The 21250-nt window shown below is 39.1% G+C and overlaps 1 protein-coding gene across 1 annotated transcript in view; it reads left to right on the top strand.

Annotated features, from left to right (window-relative positions):
• The window catches only part of LOC140229044 (carnitine O-palmitoyltransferase 1, liver isoform-like), a 57067-nt gene that overhangs the window by 26811 nt on the left and 9006 nt on the right, over nucleotides 1-21250 (top strand). The window contains exons 3-14 of the mRNA XM_072309305.1: nucleotides 755-894; nucleotides 1461-1632; nucleotides 4156-4257; nucleotides 5206-5421; nucleotides 6013-6209; nucleotides 7518-7628; nucleotides 8001-8078; nucleotides 8879-9002; nucleotides 11392-11463; nucleotides 16832-16968; nucleotides 17930-18080; nucleotides 18926-19090. Of these exons, the coding sequence (XP_072165406.1) occupies nucleotides 755-894; nucleotides 1461-1632; nucleotides 4156-4257; nucleotides 5206-5421; nucleotides 6013-6209; nucleotides 7518-7628; nucleotides 8001-8078; nucleotides 8879-9002; nucleotides 11392-11463; nucleotides 16832-16968; nucleotides 17930-18080; nucleotides 18926-19090 (1665 nt within the window). The remainder of the gene's footprint in view (nucleotides 1-754; nucleotides 895-1460; nucleotides 1633-4155; nucleotides 4258-5205; nucleotides 5422-6012; nucleotides 6210-7517; nucleotides 7629-8000; nucleotides 8079-8878; nucleotides 9003-11391; nucleotides 11464-16831; nucleotides 16969-17929; nucleotides 18081-18925; nucleotides 19091-21250) is intronic.

Consider the following 21250-nt stretch of genomic DNA (forward strand, 5'->3'; position numbering starts at 1 on the left):
AATTTCAACACGATAGGTCCCTCTATTGTGGTTGCTATGGAGTTTTACTTCCTGTTTTATGCCCCTTTCATAGCACAGAACACAGCTTGGTGAGAGAATAAGGACAAATATTGTACTTGAATAGACCCCAAACTTCAGAGCCTCTTTTCTCAGTAAACCATCCTCCAAAGTATTTAGTTTCTTTCTATTGTAGGTTGGGAAAGTATATTTGTATTGAGTTTTATATCGTTTTAAAGCTTAGAGCCAGCTCTTTCAGTTTTACCCTTGATTTAAAATCCATGTCTGGCAACTTTTTGGTGGTTTTGTGATGCAGGGTCACATTCTGTTTTGAGCAGCAGTGAACCATTTTGTTTTGATTTCTTGGGAAGTCCCCTCAAACGATAATGATCTGACCATTGTTAATGAAAGCTTTCAGCACTTTTTAAAGTACACTTTTGTATGTGAACCCAGATAAACATAGAGCATAATTGTAAATTTAAAAAAAAGCTTTCGAAATGGCAATGTTTGCGCTCTTTACTCATACTACAATTTGTAGTTGTATTTGTTGATACTGTATGCGTACAGGATTTTAGTTCAAGTAAAACGTTTGTTATGGTTTAATAGTGATCAAACAAATCTCTTTGTTCCTCTATTTAGGCTTTGCTTTGCTTTGCTAAAAAATTACCATTGTACCTTGGAGATACTGTAGGTTTTAATTGGTGATGTTGGTCAGAAAGTCAAAATCTAATAGAGTCAATGCACGTTCTTCCCACAGATGCATATGGTGACAACCACTTACCCTGCAAGCCCGGCTAGCTGGCTAGCTGTTTTAGTAGCCGTCATTGCATGCACACTGGCCCGCATGGACCCATCGTTGGGAATGATTGAAACTGTGAGAGATCGTCTCCTCCCTGTGTAAGTACACAAAGAGGGCCACAAGCACCTCTTTCAGACTCTATGAAAATGAAAGAGGACTTAAAACACGAGTCTATGTTTAAGCAGTGGAGGATTAACACTGGTTGATTATGCTAACACACGATTAACACTTGATTTACATGGACTGAAAACCAAGAAGTGCAACTGTATGTGTAGTAGGTTAAAGACAAAACAGTGTGTGAATAAGTGTGAGAAAGGCCTCAAAATTACACGCAGTAGTCAATTGAATTGAATTGATGCAACAGAATCAACCAAATAGCCATCAACAACCAATGCTCTGATGCTCTGCACAATTGTGTCTCTCCCACCCCAGTACAGGCAACTCTGGTTATTTCAAAGTTTTCGGGACAGGCAGTTTTCTTCCATTATATTGAAATTTTGTTATAGCCAAACAAGAAAATATTCAAAGATATATCTAGATGATAGTTTTGGGACCTGAATTTTTACTTGGTTTTTAACAAGAGTTTCGCTATAATGATGTTGATTATAGAGGGAGTTCACTGCATTTAATCTGTCCTCTCTCTCACTTGCTGCGTCGATCCTAGGAGCCTCCTCGGCGGATTCACCACCCGCTACCTGGCCGTCCTGATCTTCGTCACGCTCCTGTGGCTTGCCATCATCTACGCGCTGCGGTATACGCTGAAGCTGCTGCTCTCCTACCGCGGATTCATGTACGAGGAGCACGGCAAAATGAGGCTTAGGACGAAGCTTTGGCTGGTGAGTCTTTCTTCTGATTGTCCCCATCCCCTGTGGTAGAAGTAGAAGTAGTAGTAGTAGTGGTAGTAGTAGTAGTAGTAAGTAGTAGTAGTGGTGGTGGTGGTAGTAGTAGTAGTAGAAGTAGTAGTAGTAGTAGTAGTAGTAGTAGTAGTAGTAGTAGTAGTAGTAGTAGTAGTAGTAGTTGTAGTTGTAGAAGTAGCAGTAGTAGTAGTAGTAGTAGTTGTAGAAGTAGCAGTAGTAGTAGTAGTAGTAGTTGTAGAAGTAGCAGTAGTAGTAGTAGTACTAGTAGTAGTTGTAGAAGTTGTAGCAGCAGCACTGGGCAGCAATAGCTGCTGCAGTGGCACAAGTTGCTAATGGTACACTACGTTAGATGATGTGTTGGGGGTAATGATTGTGGTAGTAAGTTGAAGTAGAAGTAGTAGCATTTGTTGTGATGGCGTTTTGTAATATTAGTAGTAGCATTCATTGTAGTTTTATAAAAATTTGTTGTTGTTGGTAGTCCTGTAGTACTCCCTTTCCCTGATGTGGATATTCTGTTCAACCCATCAATTCTGAAGATCTTTGCTGCAGATATCATCATCTTGTCATTAGATTGGCTAGTCTGAATTTGTTGCATTTCTTATAATGGTGAGAGATTATTTAAAATGCAGCTGGTTATATTCACTAAATCTCAAAAAAAAAGAAAGAAATCATACAAATGTGCTATGTTTTCAGGGGAACAGGACAGGAAATTATTCTTACAATATGTGTATATTTGATGCCATTTTAAGGATTGATTACATGTCTAAATGTTTTAATATTTGAGAGGCTTTTGAAACTTCTGCATTCGAACAATGATATGTGACCCGCGACAACGGTTTCAGGCAAAAGTCGGGCATTTTGAAAATGTATTTTTTCACTGAATCACATTGCCCATTTCCTAAGCTTTGCATTGATATAAAACACTTGTATTCTTCGGGACCATAAGTGGGCATGGAAAGCGAAATAATATGCACTTTTTTAAGTTGTTAGCCAGACAAAATTGCGAGAAAACGGGCTTTGAAGTTTCACCTCTTACCCAAAGACAATGTCCGAGCGGCGATGCGAGGTGAGAATCACCCATCCGTACGATGGTGCCAATCGATGTTAAGCTCCGCCTCTAGCAACCACATCGCCTTCTGATTGGCTCACTGAGAGAGTCAAATTTCCCGGGCACCCTTCGCCGAAAAATAATGCGGTTCGCTCGGGTTTGTTTTACCAGTACGTCTTTCAAGATGGCGGATACGATAATTGCACGTATGGTGTACATTGTGTATGGTGCACGCACTACGCAATGGTATCCACATGCCATGACCATGTGCATGTGACAGGAGCGGGTGGCGAATCCACACATTTACAAATCGCGTTTTCATTGTTGTTGATTTGACTTTATCATTGGTGACCCTTTTGAAGGCAGAAAAATGCCAGTGCTGGCAAGGGTCACGATTCCTGTATGTTTTGCTTTTACAAGCCATGCATAATAATGTTGCCTTGTTCGGTGGTGTTGATTATATCAAAACAAACAAATAAACACGTACGCCTCGTTAGTTTGGTGCGATCTTGATGTGTAGTATTTGAATATAACTGGTTACATGTGACCTCTCCTTTCCTCTCATCATCCTTCCCTTGAGTCAGTCTGCTGTCATAATTTTTACTACATGTACAAGTAGACTATTGTTTTTTCTTTTCACACGATTATGTCGTGCTACATGATTGTTTTTTTTTTTCACTTCCGTTGTCGAACAATGCGGTAGAATAGTTTGAATAGAAAGCCAAACGAAGAGCACGCACTACAGAGCGAGCGTATAAACCACTACAGCAAGAACAATGGAGCATGTAATCATGCACGCGTGGACAAAGCATTCCCAAAACGCTAACTGGTGTGTCCGAAAGCCGAATTATGTAAATGTGTGCGACGCACCAGCCAATCGCATGCGAGACCCTGCGCCGTAGCAACGCTGGGGATATTGGCGCGGCGTTCGAAAGAAGCTCGAAACTGACGAGTGCGATCAAACATAGGGTGCTTAAATTTCAATTTTCGATAGGAAAAACGTAGTCTTATGCTATGAAATTTAGTGTAGATGTAGAAAACATATCAAAGATTCGATTTCTGCCAAAAACCCAAATCGACAAAAATAATGGTAAAGATCTTTGTACCCCGCCTAGGAGGGAATTTGCTCTTGCGACTTTTGCCTGAAACCGTTGTCGCGGGTCACATATCCCAACAAACCACTGAAATGTGGTTTCCTGGACTTGACAGGATGAAGTGATGCAGACTTCAGTGTTGTGCCGTAGACCGGGTAAAGCAATAAAAGGAAAGAAAGAGCTCCACTGCAACAGGTTGATCTGGTAAAGTAATCACAGGGGAAAAAAGAATCTTGCTGCAATGGATAGAACAGGTAAAGCAATCAAATGGATGGAAAGAGTAATGATACTAACAAGGGAAGTGACACAGCTAATCATTGTCACTTTGATTCATTTATCTCCCCCCCCCCCCCCCACCAGGTACTACTGAGGGTTTTCTGTGCTAGGCACCCAAGCCTCTACAGCTACCAGGCATCTCTGCCCAACCTGCCCCTGCCAAAGCTGGAGGATACCATGAGAAGGGTGAGTGAGTGTGTCCAGCATCAAGATGACCGTGGTTGATGGAGGTCAACTGGTCACCAGGATCAGAATGGACAAAATGTAAAAGAAATAATTGCGTGTCTGTAGGTTATGTTCAGAAATGAGAAAACTGACCAGAGAAATCTATTCCATAAAGCGATGCACACTCAACAAACTAATGATACTCCCCTTGTTTTTTAATTTCATTTTCCAAAATTTAGTTTTAAAAAATCAGACCATTGCTGTTGGAGAGTAACATGTCTTTTCTGTAAAGGGCGGTGATTTGGCTCAGTCAGTAGCACGTCTGCCTCCCAATCTAAATGACCCAGGCTCGACTCTCGAGTCTAGCTGAGCAATGTTGTGTGTAATCATACCACCCTCTCTAGAGAGGTAAAAGCACTCTGTCCCTCAGATCGGACATTAGATGGAGGTCCTGTGTGTGAGTTACTCAAGACTCACACATGTAAAAGAACCCACTTCATTCATTCATCACAAAGAGCAGGGTGCCAGCCCGATGCAGCGGTCCATCTACCTACCAGAACAATGAAAATGGGTGAATGATGCCAACTCCTCGTGGTTTACCGGAAGTGACCAGCAATAGTCAGGAAATGGTATCAACAGGGCACATTGTGCCATACAAGAAGAAGATGCATTTCTGTGTGTTTACAAGAAATTGTAGATGAAAATAGAACATTCTATATTTGACAAAGTAATTATCGGCCATTATTTGTATCAAGAGAACAATTTGTCACAGTATGTATTTGCAATGTCATTCTGCCATGTTTGAAGCACATAATGCTGTGTCACTGTGTTTTGTAATCTTTGGGTATCACACAGTTAGTAGTACTACGTAGATGCATTTTATCTCAGCACAAATATTTACTATTGTCTAGTCCGAGCTGGACAAAAAAGTCATGCTTCTCTGTGTTTGTTTTGTTTTTTCTCCTTCAGTACTTGAGGTCGGTAAAGGGCTACCTTCCGCCAGAAAAGTACGCCGACATGGAGAGACTCGCAAAGGAGTTTGAAAGCACCATCGGTCACCGCCTGCAACGCTACCTCCAGCTCAAGTGGCTGTGGTCAACAAACTACGTCAGCGACTGGTGGGAAGAGTATGTCTACCTGCGAGGGCGCTCTCCCATCATGGTCAACAGCAACTATTACGGCATGGTGAGGACATTTTGCCGAGTTCTGACTGGACGTGTGTTATTTTAGAGGGAATTTCTATTCAGATCTTTAGAGGATGGATGTGTGATAAATGCAGTCATCTACATCATTGAATGAGCATTTCTGTAATCTTTTCAGTATTAAAGTCCGTAATATTCTATTGTGTAAAGGCCATCAAGAGACATTATGTCATACCATACTAGGTTCATCAGTGCATTAAACAACAGCTCATTAGAGCGTGTTCAGACATTTTGATAGCGCATTCTCATTTTTCAGAATTGTGGGAGCTTTGTTACTGTATTTCCAACTCTGTCCGTCTGATTCACTGAAGTGACGCAATATCTTTGAGATTCAAGGGCTTATGAAGAATGTCATATTCTTAACCCTGAAATTATTGGTTGTGGGGGGGGGGGGGGGAATCTGCCTCCCCCTGGATTTAGTATAGCCAAAAAAGCCCGGCTTGATTAGGGTTAAAATGCAGCCATGTTTCTATTGCAAAATGCCAGCAAGCACATCATAGCCATGAGCTAAATTATGCTTTACGACTCAATGCATGTGAACACCAGCCATCCCCTCTTCCTCTTTCTCTCCCAGGATGGCATCGCCCTCAAGCCAACCTTCTACCAGGCGGCCCGCGCAGCCAACGTGACGGTGGCGCTGCTCAAGTTCCGCAAAAAGATTGACCACGAATCGATCAAGCCCATCATGGTACAGAGGGCTGTGCCGCTCTGCTCCCAGCAGTACGAGAGAGTCTTCAATACCACCCGCATCCCTGGACTTGAAACCGACAAGTGGGTGTGGTCGGGTTGATTACCCCATCCTTCTTCCCCTTCACTATTAAACTATCACGTGCTTTGCCTCAAGCACCATTAATTCCCCTATTGTGACATGTAACAGTACTACCGTATGTCAAAAAAAAAAAAAAAATTACAGTGGGATCCTCCGCAGTGATAACTTAAAAAATAGTGAATCAATCCAAATAAAATTTCGGGACATGAAACTATAGCTTATTACCCACATCTTACAGAAAACCCCATCCGATTTGTCTCAGTGGTCCAAGAGAAATTAGGAGTTTTGTAGAGCATGTCAGGAATCCCTGCCCTCCAAGTTCTGTCCATTGTGCTCACACATCAGTTATGCAGTTCCAAGAACATCCAAGTGCTAAACATGGAAGAATAGGACCCATGACATGCTTTACAACGATCCACATTTCTCTGTAATCACTTAACCAAATTGAATGGGTTTTTCTGCAAAATATAGCTAAGATTATATGTTTTAAGACCCTGAAGTACGTAGCATTTAGACAGTTTAATCGTATTGGAAGTTATCAATGCAAAAATCTGATTGTTACTTTTTTGGGGGCATACTGTATTGATAGTAAAGCATTCTCGTCATTCCATTGTAAATGACAAGGCACCAAATGAATGATTTTACATATCAGTTTCAGATCTAACTGTCACAAAGATGTCTCTGAAGACCCCCAACAGTGCTCACTGGTGTCTAAACTGTAATATGTCTTGCTGCCGTCTGTTCCCAGTTGGGTTGACAGAATTAACTTGTTTGCAAAATCAGTATTATTGCCCTGGTGAAATATTGTTTTCGGCAGACACAAGATTTGTACAGATACTTCAAACTGGAAAATAATGGGTTTATCACGCTTTGTTTGTCATATTACCCATATGGCACCGGCTTATAGCTTATTACCTGGAAAAATGCATAACACATCTGTTCATAGCAATCATATTTTACTGAAGAGATATAAATTGAGACTCCAAAGTGGTGATATAATTCACTTGTACAACAAGTCTCTGATTTAAGGATTCTTGAATAAAGGATAAAAGATGATTCATTAAATGCAAGCATTACAGATGTGTGAACTTCTGTTCATTGGTTCATTGAGCTAATCCAAGCAACTTGATGTAGAAAGCTGGTTTTTTGCACGAGTGCTTCACTTGCCAATTTGAGGTATTTTGACAGTACTAATTTCTTTTCTTCTTTGTGAGTGGGGGTGAGCGGTTAAAGACATGCAATTATGTAACATTTGACTCAACTCTACCCAACTTTATGTTGATGTGCCAATGTGTTCTATTTGGTTCTAGACTGGTTCACCATGCAACAAGCAGCCACATCGTGGCCATGTCTAGAGGGCGCTTTTACAAGATCATCATCCAATCCAATGGCAGCATGATTCAGCCGTGCGAGCTTGAAAAGTAAGTATCGACTTTCAGCCATAACAGTTCTCACAGTTCACAGTTCTGCTGTCCTTCCTTTCCTCCAACATTTTTTTTTGTAACCTTCCCCCCCCCCTTTTTTTTTGGGTGGGGGTTGTTTGAAATTATGTCTGTTTCTTGATTTGAGTTGTAATCCCATGTGGATTTGCTTTGATTATTCTCTTCTCTGGCTAACTTTCATGATTATTCAGGGATATCTGAGCCCATAGATGGACATACATGAAATAGCTATTCATTGCCAATCAATTATCAGCATGTGACATTACACACTGAAAAGAAGCCACTCAGTTGATGGTTTTCGCTTGTTGTCGTCTTCTAGTATTATCTGATTTTTCTGCTTTCCTCCAAAAGGCAATACCAGCAGATCCTGGATGACACATCAGAAGCAACCAAAGAGAAGAGACTTGCCTCGCTGACAGCTGGAGAAAGGTAGAGTTAATGATGGTGATGGTGATGGTGATGGTGATGGTGATGGTGATGGTTGTGGTTGTGGAGATAGGGATTATTGTGGTGATGATGATACAGTGTATTGGTGGTGGTGATGGTGCAGGTGCTGATTGTGATGGTGGTGGTGGTGGTAGTGATTATGATGGTAGTGGTGATTATGATGATGGTGATAATGAAGATGATAAGTGGTGTCAGTGGTGATGATTGCGATCTTGGCAGTGGTGATAATGGTTACAATGATGTGGTGGTTGTGAAGATTATAATGATGCTACTATTATAAATAACACTGGGAATGATAAATAGTGATGATTATTATGATGATTGTGGTAATATTGCTGGTAGTGTTAGGTTATGAAAAAAGTGATGCTTGCTGTAGAAGACATTTTATTGATAAATTGTTGATGTGAGTTGATATGAGAATGGTTAAGGAATAGCTATTGTCATTGTGCCAACTGTGTTGCAGATGAAGCATTTTCCCTGTCAACCTGTGAACTGTTCTCTGTCTCTCTTATAGTTGACAATCATCAGAGAATACTCTATATTTCTTAAAAATCCTCTCTTGTTTTTGTTTGTGGCACAGATGTGGCATTGTGTATCCACTGCTCTTATTTTGACATCCACTCTCTGATTCCCCCACCCCACCCCCTTTGCTGAGTAATTTGAAATGAATCAATGAAAATGACTGGTAATTGTGACATACTGTAGGTAGATGATGAAGAAAAAGAGCTGATTACCAGCAATTTCACTGATCATGATTACATTATAACATTTGCTTTGCACAGAATTCCATGGGCTGCAGCACGCCAACGCTTCTTCACAACCGGCATCAACAAGACATCCCTTGCTGCCATAGAAACGGCCGCCTTCGTTGTCGTCCTGGACGAAGAGGAACACGAATACGATATCGTAAGTGATCAGAGGCGAGGCATCTCTTCCTCTCATTCACTGGTTCCTCCTATATCTTTTTTTATTATTACTCCATTGCAATATATTGTCATGTGCCTCTTGTCTCCGTACGATCTCTCAAAACCACGCAGACAGACGGCAAGCTTCTCGCTCAAATGAAATTCTCAAAAAGTAGCTCGTGGGTGCGCTTCGGGCAGAGGGGATTTAACCTCTTTTTCATACATTGCTGACTAGGACTGGGCATACATTTCCCATTCCTGACTGGTGTCCCAAGAGCTGTACACATTAACCCGTTGAGGACGGGCTGGTATTGCTACAACACGCATTTCCCATAGACACCTGCTCAAGTATACTTGGGACTCGTCTTCAGTAGGTTAAACAGCGAGATAAACAATTGCTATGGTGAAGCCTGATGTCCACACAGTGACAGAATCTGTCTAATTTTAACACTGATATTGTTGACCTTGCCCCCCCCCCCCCCCCCATGGCTTTGAAGTAACTCTTCCACAAACTGTCTATTTGATGACATCAAGGAATGTTTAACGTGCTGGCGAATTTGCCAACGATCACTGCACTGCAGATAGGGATCGAAGCACAACCACTGCTGTGCATGAATCTTCTGGTTATAAAGATTGCCAGCTGGTACTGACCATGTAGTACCATGCAAAGCATATATCATTGAACAGGAAACAACAATCTACTCGCGTGAATCATAAATCAATGATGTTAACTCACACTCCATCAAATAGGTTGAGCATTGGAGCGTAGCACATAAAAAGTTTAATTTATAGTGATTCCCAAACATATTTTCCATAAAGATATAAATGGCACAGATAAGTGTCGTCAATTTTTTTTTTTTTTTTAGTTTCAGTTTCCTATAGTTGGAGGCACACATCAGATGAGAAAATATGAGCAAGACATATGAAAATGGCTAGGGAAATCACGTCCACCCACCCCATTTCCTTCCCCAGACTTTCGTATGTGAGGCCAACTTCCCTTTTGGTGATCTACAAAGCAGAACAAAACAAAATACGACAATAAAAAACATTCATACATACAGCTCTCAGGGTAGATGTGGAAATATTTGTCCACCTGATGACCACAAGAGAAATGTATGCCCAGTTCATGGTCAGTATGTAGTGTTTATCACTTGCCATGAAAGCATACTTTTGGTACTCCCAGGCGCCATTTACATCAAATGTTTGTTTGTTTGTTTGTTTATTTGTTTGTTTTCAGTCATTAGCTTTGTGGTCAATGTTACAGTCATAACTCAGTGTGCAGTACTCCCCCTTCTTTCTGTTCTGCTTTGTTTTTGTTTTTGTGTGTTACTGTATGTACATGGCATGTACTATGTGTGTCACTTCCTATATTTTATTTTAATTTGTCTGTTTTTTCAACGATGAAATCTCCCCCACTTGATAGTTAGGGGAGATTTACTGGTGTATCAAACTTGATTTGTTTCACCATCACTTGAAGTGCTTGTGTCTGTTAGATCAGACCTGCATTACACATTGCATTGGTGTATGTGGTCAAAGTGAAATGCCCTGTTGGTATGCCTTGGTAGCTTATTTTTTTTCTTTTCTTTTTTTTTTTTTAAATTGTAGACTGGTTTACTAATGTATTCAAATTAATGGATAAGTCTCGCTGAGGACCTTGTAACAATTTATCCTATGCACTTTTGTATTCGTTATGCACTTAAATGTACTTGAAATTCAGTTTGCATGACTTAGTCATTGCTATGTTTTGGCATGGCTTGAATGAGATTTTGTGTCGTATGTTAAGAACAATCCTTCCCAATAAAGATAACTGCATCAAGTTTGAATATTTTAGTAAACCAGTCTATCATTTACCCACAGATTATTTTTGCAGTTTTGCTTTTGTTGACTATGATGTGTTCCTCATACGCTGTACATGTAGAATGGTGAGTATAATTACGTACATCAAACCTGTAATCATCAGTCTATTCTTTCCCACATTGTGCATTTAGAAAGTAATCTCGGCACCAATTAGGAACTAATTTTCTGCAGAATATTCTCATTCGCCGAGTTTCTAGAGAGGAGTGAGCATACCCAAATTTAATGAAGTTTAATGCTCCCTCAGATTGTCACAGAAACTCAGATTTTAAGGCCTAGTAGAGATATAGTTGTACCGCTTTGCATTCCGTTCCATATCAAAGTGGTGAATCTCTGAAGGCAATATATTTTGTATAATCATACTTTTCGTTTTGTTTTCAGGGGCTTACGCTCAATTAACACACATAATTTTTCACATGGTAATCACTCTCAATCTAATCTTCTCTCTTCACCGTGTCTTGACTCATCTCCTACTCATCCTCCCCACTCATTTTGATATGAATGGCTCCCTCTGTGGTCACTCGTTGACTCTGAAGGAGCCGCTGCGAGAGTTCCTCAAGCATCAGAGGGTACCCGCGTGGTACAAGGGAGACCCGTTTGCGACAAAGGTAAAGTTGTCGTCAGTGATATGCCTCGTGTGGGTTTGTTTTTTTTTTCTCAAAATGGGCACGTTTTTGACGTGCGTAATGTTACAGCGTTATTAGCATGTCATACACTGTGTGTGTTGTTGTTTCTACGTCGTATGTATGCAATGATTTGAAGAAGGGAGTTACGGTTGAAGCCTGTCAGAATGGCATACATGAGTCTCGGTGTTTTAGTGGTGTGAATTTGTGTTAATTCCGGATTAACATGTTAACCCTGCAGTGTACATTTCTGAGTGTATCATTTGTGATTTACAACCAGGGATAACTTTTTTTTTCTAAAGAAATCATGTTATTTCCCATGAAAGTTCTGATTCTTTCTATGTTGTTAATTTTGTATATGTGTACCTAAGGGAAGATTATGAATAAGTAATAACAATAAATGGTAATAAAAAAATTAACGTTAGTGCTGTCTGAGACAACACTGTCCTCAGTGTTTGTATACGACATCTTTGGTAGTGTGGTTTTTTTTTTTTTTTTGGGGGGGGGGGGGAATGGGCTCAGGGAGGGGGCAGTGTCAAGGAGGAGGAAATGAAAACATTGCATTTTTTTCAGTGAGCCGTGAAGAATTTGTAGCACTCTTTATATCACATACAACATGGATATCTCCATGATCTTCACCAATAGATTTAATGGTATACCGGCTCTAAATACTCGATCTTTATTCTGATACTAAATGTGTGAAAATTCAATTTTATTATCTGATATTAAATTATTTTGTTAATTGATGAGGCAAACATGGAATTGCAAAAAGTCACAAGTTGGTGCCCTAAAGTTCTCTCACTCTCCTGGATGCATGGTGTACACTGCACTCAGCTTACATCGTGTTAATCGTGATCCTTCAATTTAAGAAATGACTTTCCACATCTTGAACCATCAGAAAAGAAAAGTCATAAGAATTCATGCCACGTATTAATAATACATCCATTGCCCTTTACTCTTCCTCCCACATGTTCACGTAAGTTTATGACAATTTTTGTATTTCGAAATTGTTTGCAAGCTTTCATGCAAGTTCTTTATTATTGCATTTGTTTATATATTATATAGTGTTTTATCTGGTTATAGTCTGTATACCAGTAGCTGTAAATGCAGTTTGGTGAAATTGTTGAGCTGTTTTCATATTGCATTTTGTTTGTGTTTGTATTTCAAATGTTTTATTCTTTATTCATCTATTTTTGGCTGTTGCTGTTCCTGTGGCAAAAGAAAAACAAAATTAATATATTATATTATATATCATGGTGTGTTTTGTTAATGGCTTGCCAAATGCTACACTAGATGGGAGAAATTTTATTTGCACATTTTCTGCAGCAATCATGTGCCAGATACGTAAAACTTATCTACATGGTGTATAATGACCACCAGAGGGAGACATAAAATGAGCAGTCTTCTTGGGCAGGTGGCCTTTGCTGTTAGGTTCATTGACATTTGCACAGATTAAGTGGTCTTTATAGACAGGTTCATTGACATGGGACACAGATTAACCTGTTGAGGATGGGCTAATTTTGCTACAACATGCATTTCCCATAGACCCCTGCCCGAATGTACTCGGTACTCATCCCCAACGGGTTAAGTGGTCTTATGAAAGCAGAGTCATCAGCACAGATTTAGTGGTCTTTATAGACAGGTTCATTGACATGAGCACAGATTTCGTCATCTTTGTAGATGGGTTCATCGACATGGGCTCAGATTTAGAGGTCTTTTTTTTTTTTTCTTTTGGTTTTCCATCAGCAGTCTATGATCTTTTTGCATAATCTTTATAGTCTTTTTACATAAAGTTCGTATGCGCCTACAGTATGTATTACTTTGGATCCTGTTTCATTTTTGGAAAAAAAAGTAACACACACACACACACACACACACACACAAAATCCTTTCAGGGATAAACAACACCATCTAATGACAAATCAGGCATAGCATGAGAAATGTAAGGAACCCTGTAGCAAATGCTTTAATGCAGTGGCAGTAAAGACATTTTCTTTTTGTTCTGTTATGTCCTTGTCCTTTACAGGCTTGAATTAGCTGTATCAATCTTAACGGAGCATTTTCTAGAAGTAGAACTGAGGCGATTCTAAAATAATCTACTGGTGCTTCATAAGCGGTTAAACGTAGCATTTCAGTTTAAGTCCAAACGTTTTCCCCTTGAAAATTGAGATTCGTAATGTTACGATCCACCAGACCAGGTTAGATTGTTATCTGAATCTTGGTCCAGGGTGAACTGATAAGCAGATACTGTAAACGACTATAAATTTCGCGTACATAAATTTTTGCGAATTGCCGCTGTCACATATTTTTGCAAGTGGTTAAATTCGCGATTGGGGGACCAGAGAAAATATGAAGTGGCAAAGAAAGTGTGAATTTTCAACTTACTAGCAAATAAGAATGATACTAGTTATACACTGCATGAAAAAAACTTACCAAACTCTGCGAACTAGTAAGTTAGAATTCAACATTTTTGAAGTGGTTAAGTCCATCGCGCTAGATTTCTGACGAGTGGTACGAGGGGTTGCGATAATGGATTGGCTCTACAGTATTCGTATGTAGACGTGGACTAGCCCGACCACCCCAGACGCTGTTAATACACTGTGCTGTGCGAATGCTACTTACAGCGACTGGGCTGTGTATACTAGTTAGTAGTTAGACGTGGACGTGCTATATGTACGTAAACAAGCTTAGCCAGTATGGTCTGTTGTGTAAGCCGTGACATGGTATATTAGTACTGAAATGTCCGTATCATCAAGGCAAGGGATTCATTTTGGAAGGTAATATTTTCGCGTGTTGTTAATTTCGCGAATAGCTCCCAACTTGCGAAATTCGCGAAAATAAAACCCACGCGAAATATATAGCGTATACAGTAAATAAAAGAAGAGGAATAAGTATGTCTTTAGTGGGAATATACATATTTTTCAAAGCTCTTACTACCCTTTGACCCTTTGTGCCAACGAGGGATAGATTGAATTTGAAATGCATGGGAGTGTGTTTTGCCGTAGTATGCCTCTAATACTGTAAAAGTGGAAATTTTCACGGTGTTAAAATTTTTGCGCATTTCGCGCAACCAGAAACTAGCACGAAAATAAAAACACGCGAATATTTTTGCTTTGCCATACGTTCCTGTGCGTGATGTCTTGATTCCGCGGAATTAAAAACACGCGAAACTCTTCTGACCCGGCCTAGCGCGAAAAATTAGTCGCGCGAAAATATCCACTTTTACAGTGGTCATATCATGCATAACTGTTACTTCTCGCAAGTGTAGGAATTTGTATGCACATTGTATACTGAGTGCACACGTCAGTTTGTGAAGTGTATGATTGTTGTTCTGTAATGTTTTAAAAATTCCTTGACAATAAACTGGATAAAATTTTGACATAGTCCCACATGACGTTTTTTTTTTTTCTTCTTCTTACTTTTATTTTTTTTTTCTTTAAATAAGGGACCCATAAATTAACATAATGACCCATCTGGTATTCCCTATCAGTATGATGGCTTACATATATGTACATTGTGCAATACATGTACTTGTATGCCTACTTGGTTTTTCACTTTATGTGATTTCTTTTTTTTTTATCATTATTATTATTATTATCATTAATGTAATTCTATGGAATCAGTCCTGCATCTTAAAGGTATCCACAAGTCATCTTCCAGTTGTTTTGTCTTCTTTTTAGCTGTGTAATTTTGTTTCTAACTATGTAGTTGATACTGTATATGCTCATTTCTTCCAAATGGGACAGACTTTTTAACACTCACATAAATTCTCTCAATTGCACTTATGTTTTGCTCCTAGCTATGAATGTTGCATGGAATTTGGGAAACTGTCCTGTTGCAATGTCCTTGTGTACATGCAAAAAAAGAAAAATCAACTGCTGTTTTTTAAATGTTTTTTTTTTTTATTGTGCTTTGCTTCTTCAAAAATTCCATTTATTCATTTCTTAGTGATCTTTTCTGTCATTGTTTGTTGTTGGAGTTCTTCGTTTGTTTGTTTGTTTTTTTTTATAGAACAAGTCATTATTGGTGTCCTGCTTCTAATATTTAACTCACAATGTGTGTGCAAGTCTATTTAATTGTGTAGTTGTAGTTTCCTCTCCACCGACACATAACATACATAGAAAAAAAAAAATGCCAGACACTCTGTAGGCTCTGATGAAATCTAGAAACCAGATCACGAAAGGGCCACTTTAGAATTGTTGTATCACCCATCATCATACTCTCATATTCATGAAGGCAGGGAAGGAGAAAGAAAAACTGAACAAGTTGGCAATGGGCCATGCTTGCTGGTGCTGCACAACACATTATATCATGGCATGGCTATGCCAACTATAGATGAATGGTAGTGAATTTAGTATAATTGATAGGTAGATATTTCATCTTTTCTGTAGCAATGCATGGCATGAAATCTTTCTCTTTAAGTAGCATATGAAATTTAGAAAGTAAGGATTACTAGTATGGAAAAACAGAGATAGATAGAGGGTGGTCGAAGAATTTTGAGATCTTCTAGGCTTCTGCTTTTGATAAACGATTTAGTTATGGGTCTCCCTTTTCATCAAATTTATAGAATTTTTTTTTTTTCATTTTTGCAAATTAAAATATTACTTTTGCCAGAAGCAAAATAAATCGGCATAAGGAAAGTGAATTCCTACCAAAGACTGATTTTACAAATATCATATTGCATGAAAGTCTGGACTTTCTATTGAAATACATTTCACTCAAAGTATGCTTGTTTTGCTGGTTTGTTTGTTTGTTTTCTAATATTTTTTTGTAAATCACAGCAAAAACAGCAGTTCTTCTATTCACATGGTTCTACAAGTCTGTCTAGTTATTTTTGTGTTTGCAATGCAATGTTTATTGCCTTTTTTTTTTACTCAAAATTTGATGAAAGTACGCTAGTAAACCTTTGCGTTTTACTTTTGTTAAATTTCGATGTCATATTTGAGAATATTCAAATGCTTTGTATAGACATACAATGGTGTCTTTGCATGTAGTACACTGTATGCAGGTGTATCTAATTATGCAGCATGCACATGATAATTTGAATATTTTTTAAAGAGGATAATCTTCCAAAGATCAAAGTCGTAGAATTGATTGCCTGCTGGCTAACAGTCCTGTGAAGTGTCATTTGCTACAAGAAATGATGAAACGTTATGTCCCCATTTTTCTTGTACACTGTTGAAACTTGCCAAACATGATTCCATGTTTTTCAGCTGCCCACCTTTTCAAACTAATATTGCAATTCTGAGCATCTCTCATGCCACAATATAAGACTAACACATTCTATAAAGTGTATAAATTTTAGTGCAAGTGCAGAATTATATTTGTAAGCAAACTCTTCTATCATTACCAGGGCAAGGCTGATGGCCGATTGGATAGGTACGCTGCTTCCCTCCTCCACGGCAACGTATGCGACAGGTGGTTTGACAAGTGCTTCAACCTCATCATCTTCAAGAACGGACACATGGGTGTGAATGCTGAGCACTCGCTGTGAGTATCTGACGAGTGCGAGGAGGCCGTGTGGTTCCGTAGGGAACTATCTGCATGCTTCCATAAAATCGTTGGTTCAAAGTCCACCGGCAGCAACATCTCGGTAGATCTTGTAGACTCCCATTAATGCTGCACAGACATTATCAAGGAACATATCAACACTACACTGATGTACACAAAACAGTATTCAAAAGTAAATTGTACTGCTTTCAGATATCACTTTGTGAGATTTTATCTTTATCCAACTGCTGTAGCAACTTTCAAATGCTATGACATTTTCAGATGACATCTAAGATTGAGAGAGCCCAAGATGATATTGGACGTAAAATTGCAGTTAGGTTTAAGAATTTGTTGAAGGAAGGAAAAAAAATATTTTGTTGAAAGACTCTAATGTTGCCAAAAACTTAACTTACCTTGGTCATATCACTACTCTTTACATAAATGGACAAGAACGTCTGAGATCATCATTTCACAAAAAGTAAGAGGAAATTATTATTTTCAGTGTTGCATTGTGACATATTCGAGTGTGTGAATTTGAAGTACTGAAGTGAAGTAGTGATAACACAGAATCTACTGACACTTCAGAGAAGCAGAAATACTTCCACACTTTGACTATATTCCAGACTGCAGTGGACTCCAATTATAAAAAAAGTCCTTGGGACCGGCAGTTTTCTTCAATTATATTGAAATTTTCTTATAACTGAACAAATAAACAATTAAAAAACAGAGCAGATAATGTTGCGGCCTGAATTTTTATTTCATTTTAACTGGAAAGTCATTATAATCATTTTCGTTTTAATGGGAGTGCACTGTATTCCTTTGCAGTACAGGACAGACAATGTCTCGTTCAATTCCTAAATTTGTGTGTAAGGCATGGTGCCCATAAAAGTACAAAAAGACAAGTTTCTCATATACTATTTTTCTGCTGTACCCCCCACCCCTTCCCTCTCCCCCCAAAAAGTGCGGATGCCCCAATCTACGCACATGCCTTTGAGGATGCCATCGTGGAGGACATGCTGGTCATGGGGTACACTCCAGAGGGCCATACCAAGGGGGAGTCGTCCAGGGTCCTAAAGCCCCCTCAGAGGTTGGAGTGGGAGATCCCTAGTGAGGTAGGGTCATGATTGCCGTATGAATCACTCTGGTATGACTTGAAGCACCGAGTGTGTCATTACATATCACTCATGGTACGCCTTTCTCTGAATGACAGTGAAACATCAGAGTCGAGGTCTTCAGTGTACTGAGCTGTTCATTCGTGAGGTTTGAATACCTTTGTTAAAGCTCAGGCAAGATTTGAGAAAGATTGTTGTGTTCATACAAAACTTATCCAATAGGCCAGTCTCACCGGCAATGTATGTCATTAAAGATAATTTGTATCACGCCAGACAGTATGAAAGTTAAGACTGTTATTTCACCTTCAGTATGCATCCATATCTCTTAACCTGACCAAAACATCTTGGCTTTTCCGTGAATTGATATTTCAGAGCTTGTAGTAAATTACTGGCACCACATCGTCATTTCCTGGAATTGCATATTTACTGTCATGCAGAATGACAACAGTTCCGAACGGCTAACATTGAAAACTTAGAGCAAACCAAAGTCCAGGAAATGCTGGAACCACTTGGCCAATCACATGCTTGCAAAGAGATTGTGATCACATTAGTATGAGTAATGGAAAGCGAGGAGAGTTTGCGTGCATTTTAATTTTAAATTTTTGAAATTAAAATGCACGCAAAAGTTCTTGCCTACACAGTATGCATTGGATGCCAGTGGCAATTTGCATAAATGTTATGCTGCCAGAAAGGCTGTCTACTCCAAATCGCGAAATTTTCATGCGGCGAATATATCATGTTTTACAGTAGCCACCAAATCTTAAGTAGTACCTCATGAGGAATCAACGACGTTGCCATTAAAAAATGCAATGTTCACATTTGTTCTCTTCATTCTATCCTACCAGCTCAGCGACATCATCGACAACAGCTATCAGGTGGCCAAGAAACTGGTGGACGATGTCCAGATTCACGTCCGAGTCCACAACAAGTTTGGCAAGGGCCCCATGAAGAAGTGCAGAGTCAGTCCCGATGCATTCATCCAGCTTGCCATGCAGCTAGCTTACTACAGGGTGAGTTTACTGGCATCCTATTAGAAGCAGGAGGGCATCAGAGTCATTCAACCTCGATTCACTGTTACTGTACGTGTATGTAGATTTTGTTAAATTAAGGGGTTTTTTTTCCTAGAGGACTTCTGTAAACATGGAAATTTTTGCATAAGTAATATTTTGCTCATAGTCAGGTAAAGGAATTTCTTGTGTTTTTGATTCTGCAGAATCAGAGATCAAATATTATTACATACTACAGTCAAACTCGGATACCTCGACATCGGATAAGCCGAATATCACTTACCTCGGGGGCAAAATGAAAGTCCCGATTGTTCCTATGGAGTTTCCGTGTATTAAAATTCGCGTAGCTCGAAAAAGATAACTCGAAGTTCGGTTACCTCGAAGGGAAATCTAATATCCCGATCTTAATTAACTTATTGTTTTTCCCAGCATGTTGCTCGAATCGAAATTGCAAACATCTCTCAGCATCTCCGATTAAGCGCGCGTGGACAGCGAAGACATGTCACAAATGTTTTCACACTCGATTGTAAATATTCTGAGACCAGAACAATCGCGCGCCCAAGAAGAAATACCCGATACACAGCTGACAAGGAAAATCCTCAACACCTACCAACACACGTACATGGTATGCACATAGCACCCGGGGGCGTGCCAATGGAGTGCTTTACGATAGCACTACGCGCTGCCCCATCATTTGCTTTTCTTTAACCACTGTGTTTTGATTTTTGATCCGGACAGTCATACCGTGCGCGTAGATTTCTCAACCGTCGGGGCGCACCTGCCTACGTTGACAGTTATCTTTGCCATTAATCACGCTCCACTGTCAAAACATCAATCTCCCTCATAGTGCCCTTTTTTTTAACTATTTTTTTTTTTGCCTTTCACGAAATTTACTTCCCCGAGAACGCAAGCACTGAAACTTTTTTGTTTCCAGCAATGCGATTATGAAAGTCTGGAAGTATAGGCCGATCACAATGAAGAATAGAATACACAGGGCTCCGCACTAAGTTATACCATAATTGGAAATGATTTATGTTTGTATGCCAATAGTTGAAATCAATAAAACGTATAAAGAAAAAAAGAGTTTTATCGGGCCACCAATATCATTGATATTTATTTTCTGGTGGTCGAAAGTAAAATCTGGTGACAAAAAAAAAAAAAAATCAGGAAAAACATTAGAAAAACTAAATCGGTCCTACTAAACATAGACAAATTAATATTAAGCATTATTGAAGTGATACGGATGTCCATGTCTAAAACAAATGAATAGAAAATTCAATCATCTTACTCTGTGTTTAAAAATTTGACAAATAGGCGTAGATATCATTATAAAAGTTGATGCCCTTATATTGAGGAGGTCAAAACTTACGTTTGAAATGAGAAAATGGGAGCATTTGCTGACATTTGTTAGCATCCGACATTTGTTTTAGCATTGTAAAAAGCCGACATTTGTTTTAGCATTGTAAAAAGCCGAAAGTTACCGTTATTCATTTTTAAATGTAAAAGCAAACAACCGACATTCATTTTAGAATCTTACGGAGCTGAATACTATCCTAATCCATTTCCAAACGTGAAAGCAAACATCCGCTATTTGTTTTAGCATCTAACTGAGCGGATTAATACCATTAATCATTTCCAAATGTTAAAGCAACAATCTGTTATTTATTTTTGCATCGTACGGAGCAGAATATTACCGTTATTCATTTCAAACATCCGACATTTATTTCATTATCGAACGGAGCCGAATGTTACTGCTGTCCACTTCCGAAAGTGAAATGAAGCATCTGACAATTATTTATCATCGCACGGAGCCGAATGTTACTGTTTTTCATTTTTGAACGTCAAGGCAGACATCAGACATTTTGGACCATGAAACGTATAGCTGAATGTTACTGATATTTATTTTGAAATGTACCGTAGCAAATATTCAATATTTTTTTTTATCATCGTATGGGGCAGAATGTTACTGCTGTTCACTTCCAAACATGCCAAATGTAAAAACAATAATTCGACATGTATTTTAGCATCTTCCGGAGCTGAATGCTATTGAAATTTACTTTCGAACGTAAAAGCACACATCTGGCATTTATTTTATCAGCGCACGGAGTTGAATATTATTGTTATTCACTTCAGAACATCAAAGCAAACATTCGACATTTATTT

This window comes from Diadema setosum, chromosome 5 (assembly GCF_964275005.1).
Source record: "Diadema setosum chromosome 5, eeDiaSeto1, whole genome shotgun sequence".
Lineage (NCBI taxonomy): Eukaryota > Metazoa > Echinodermata > Echinoidea > Diadematoida > Diadematidae > Diadema > Diadema setosum.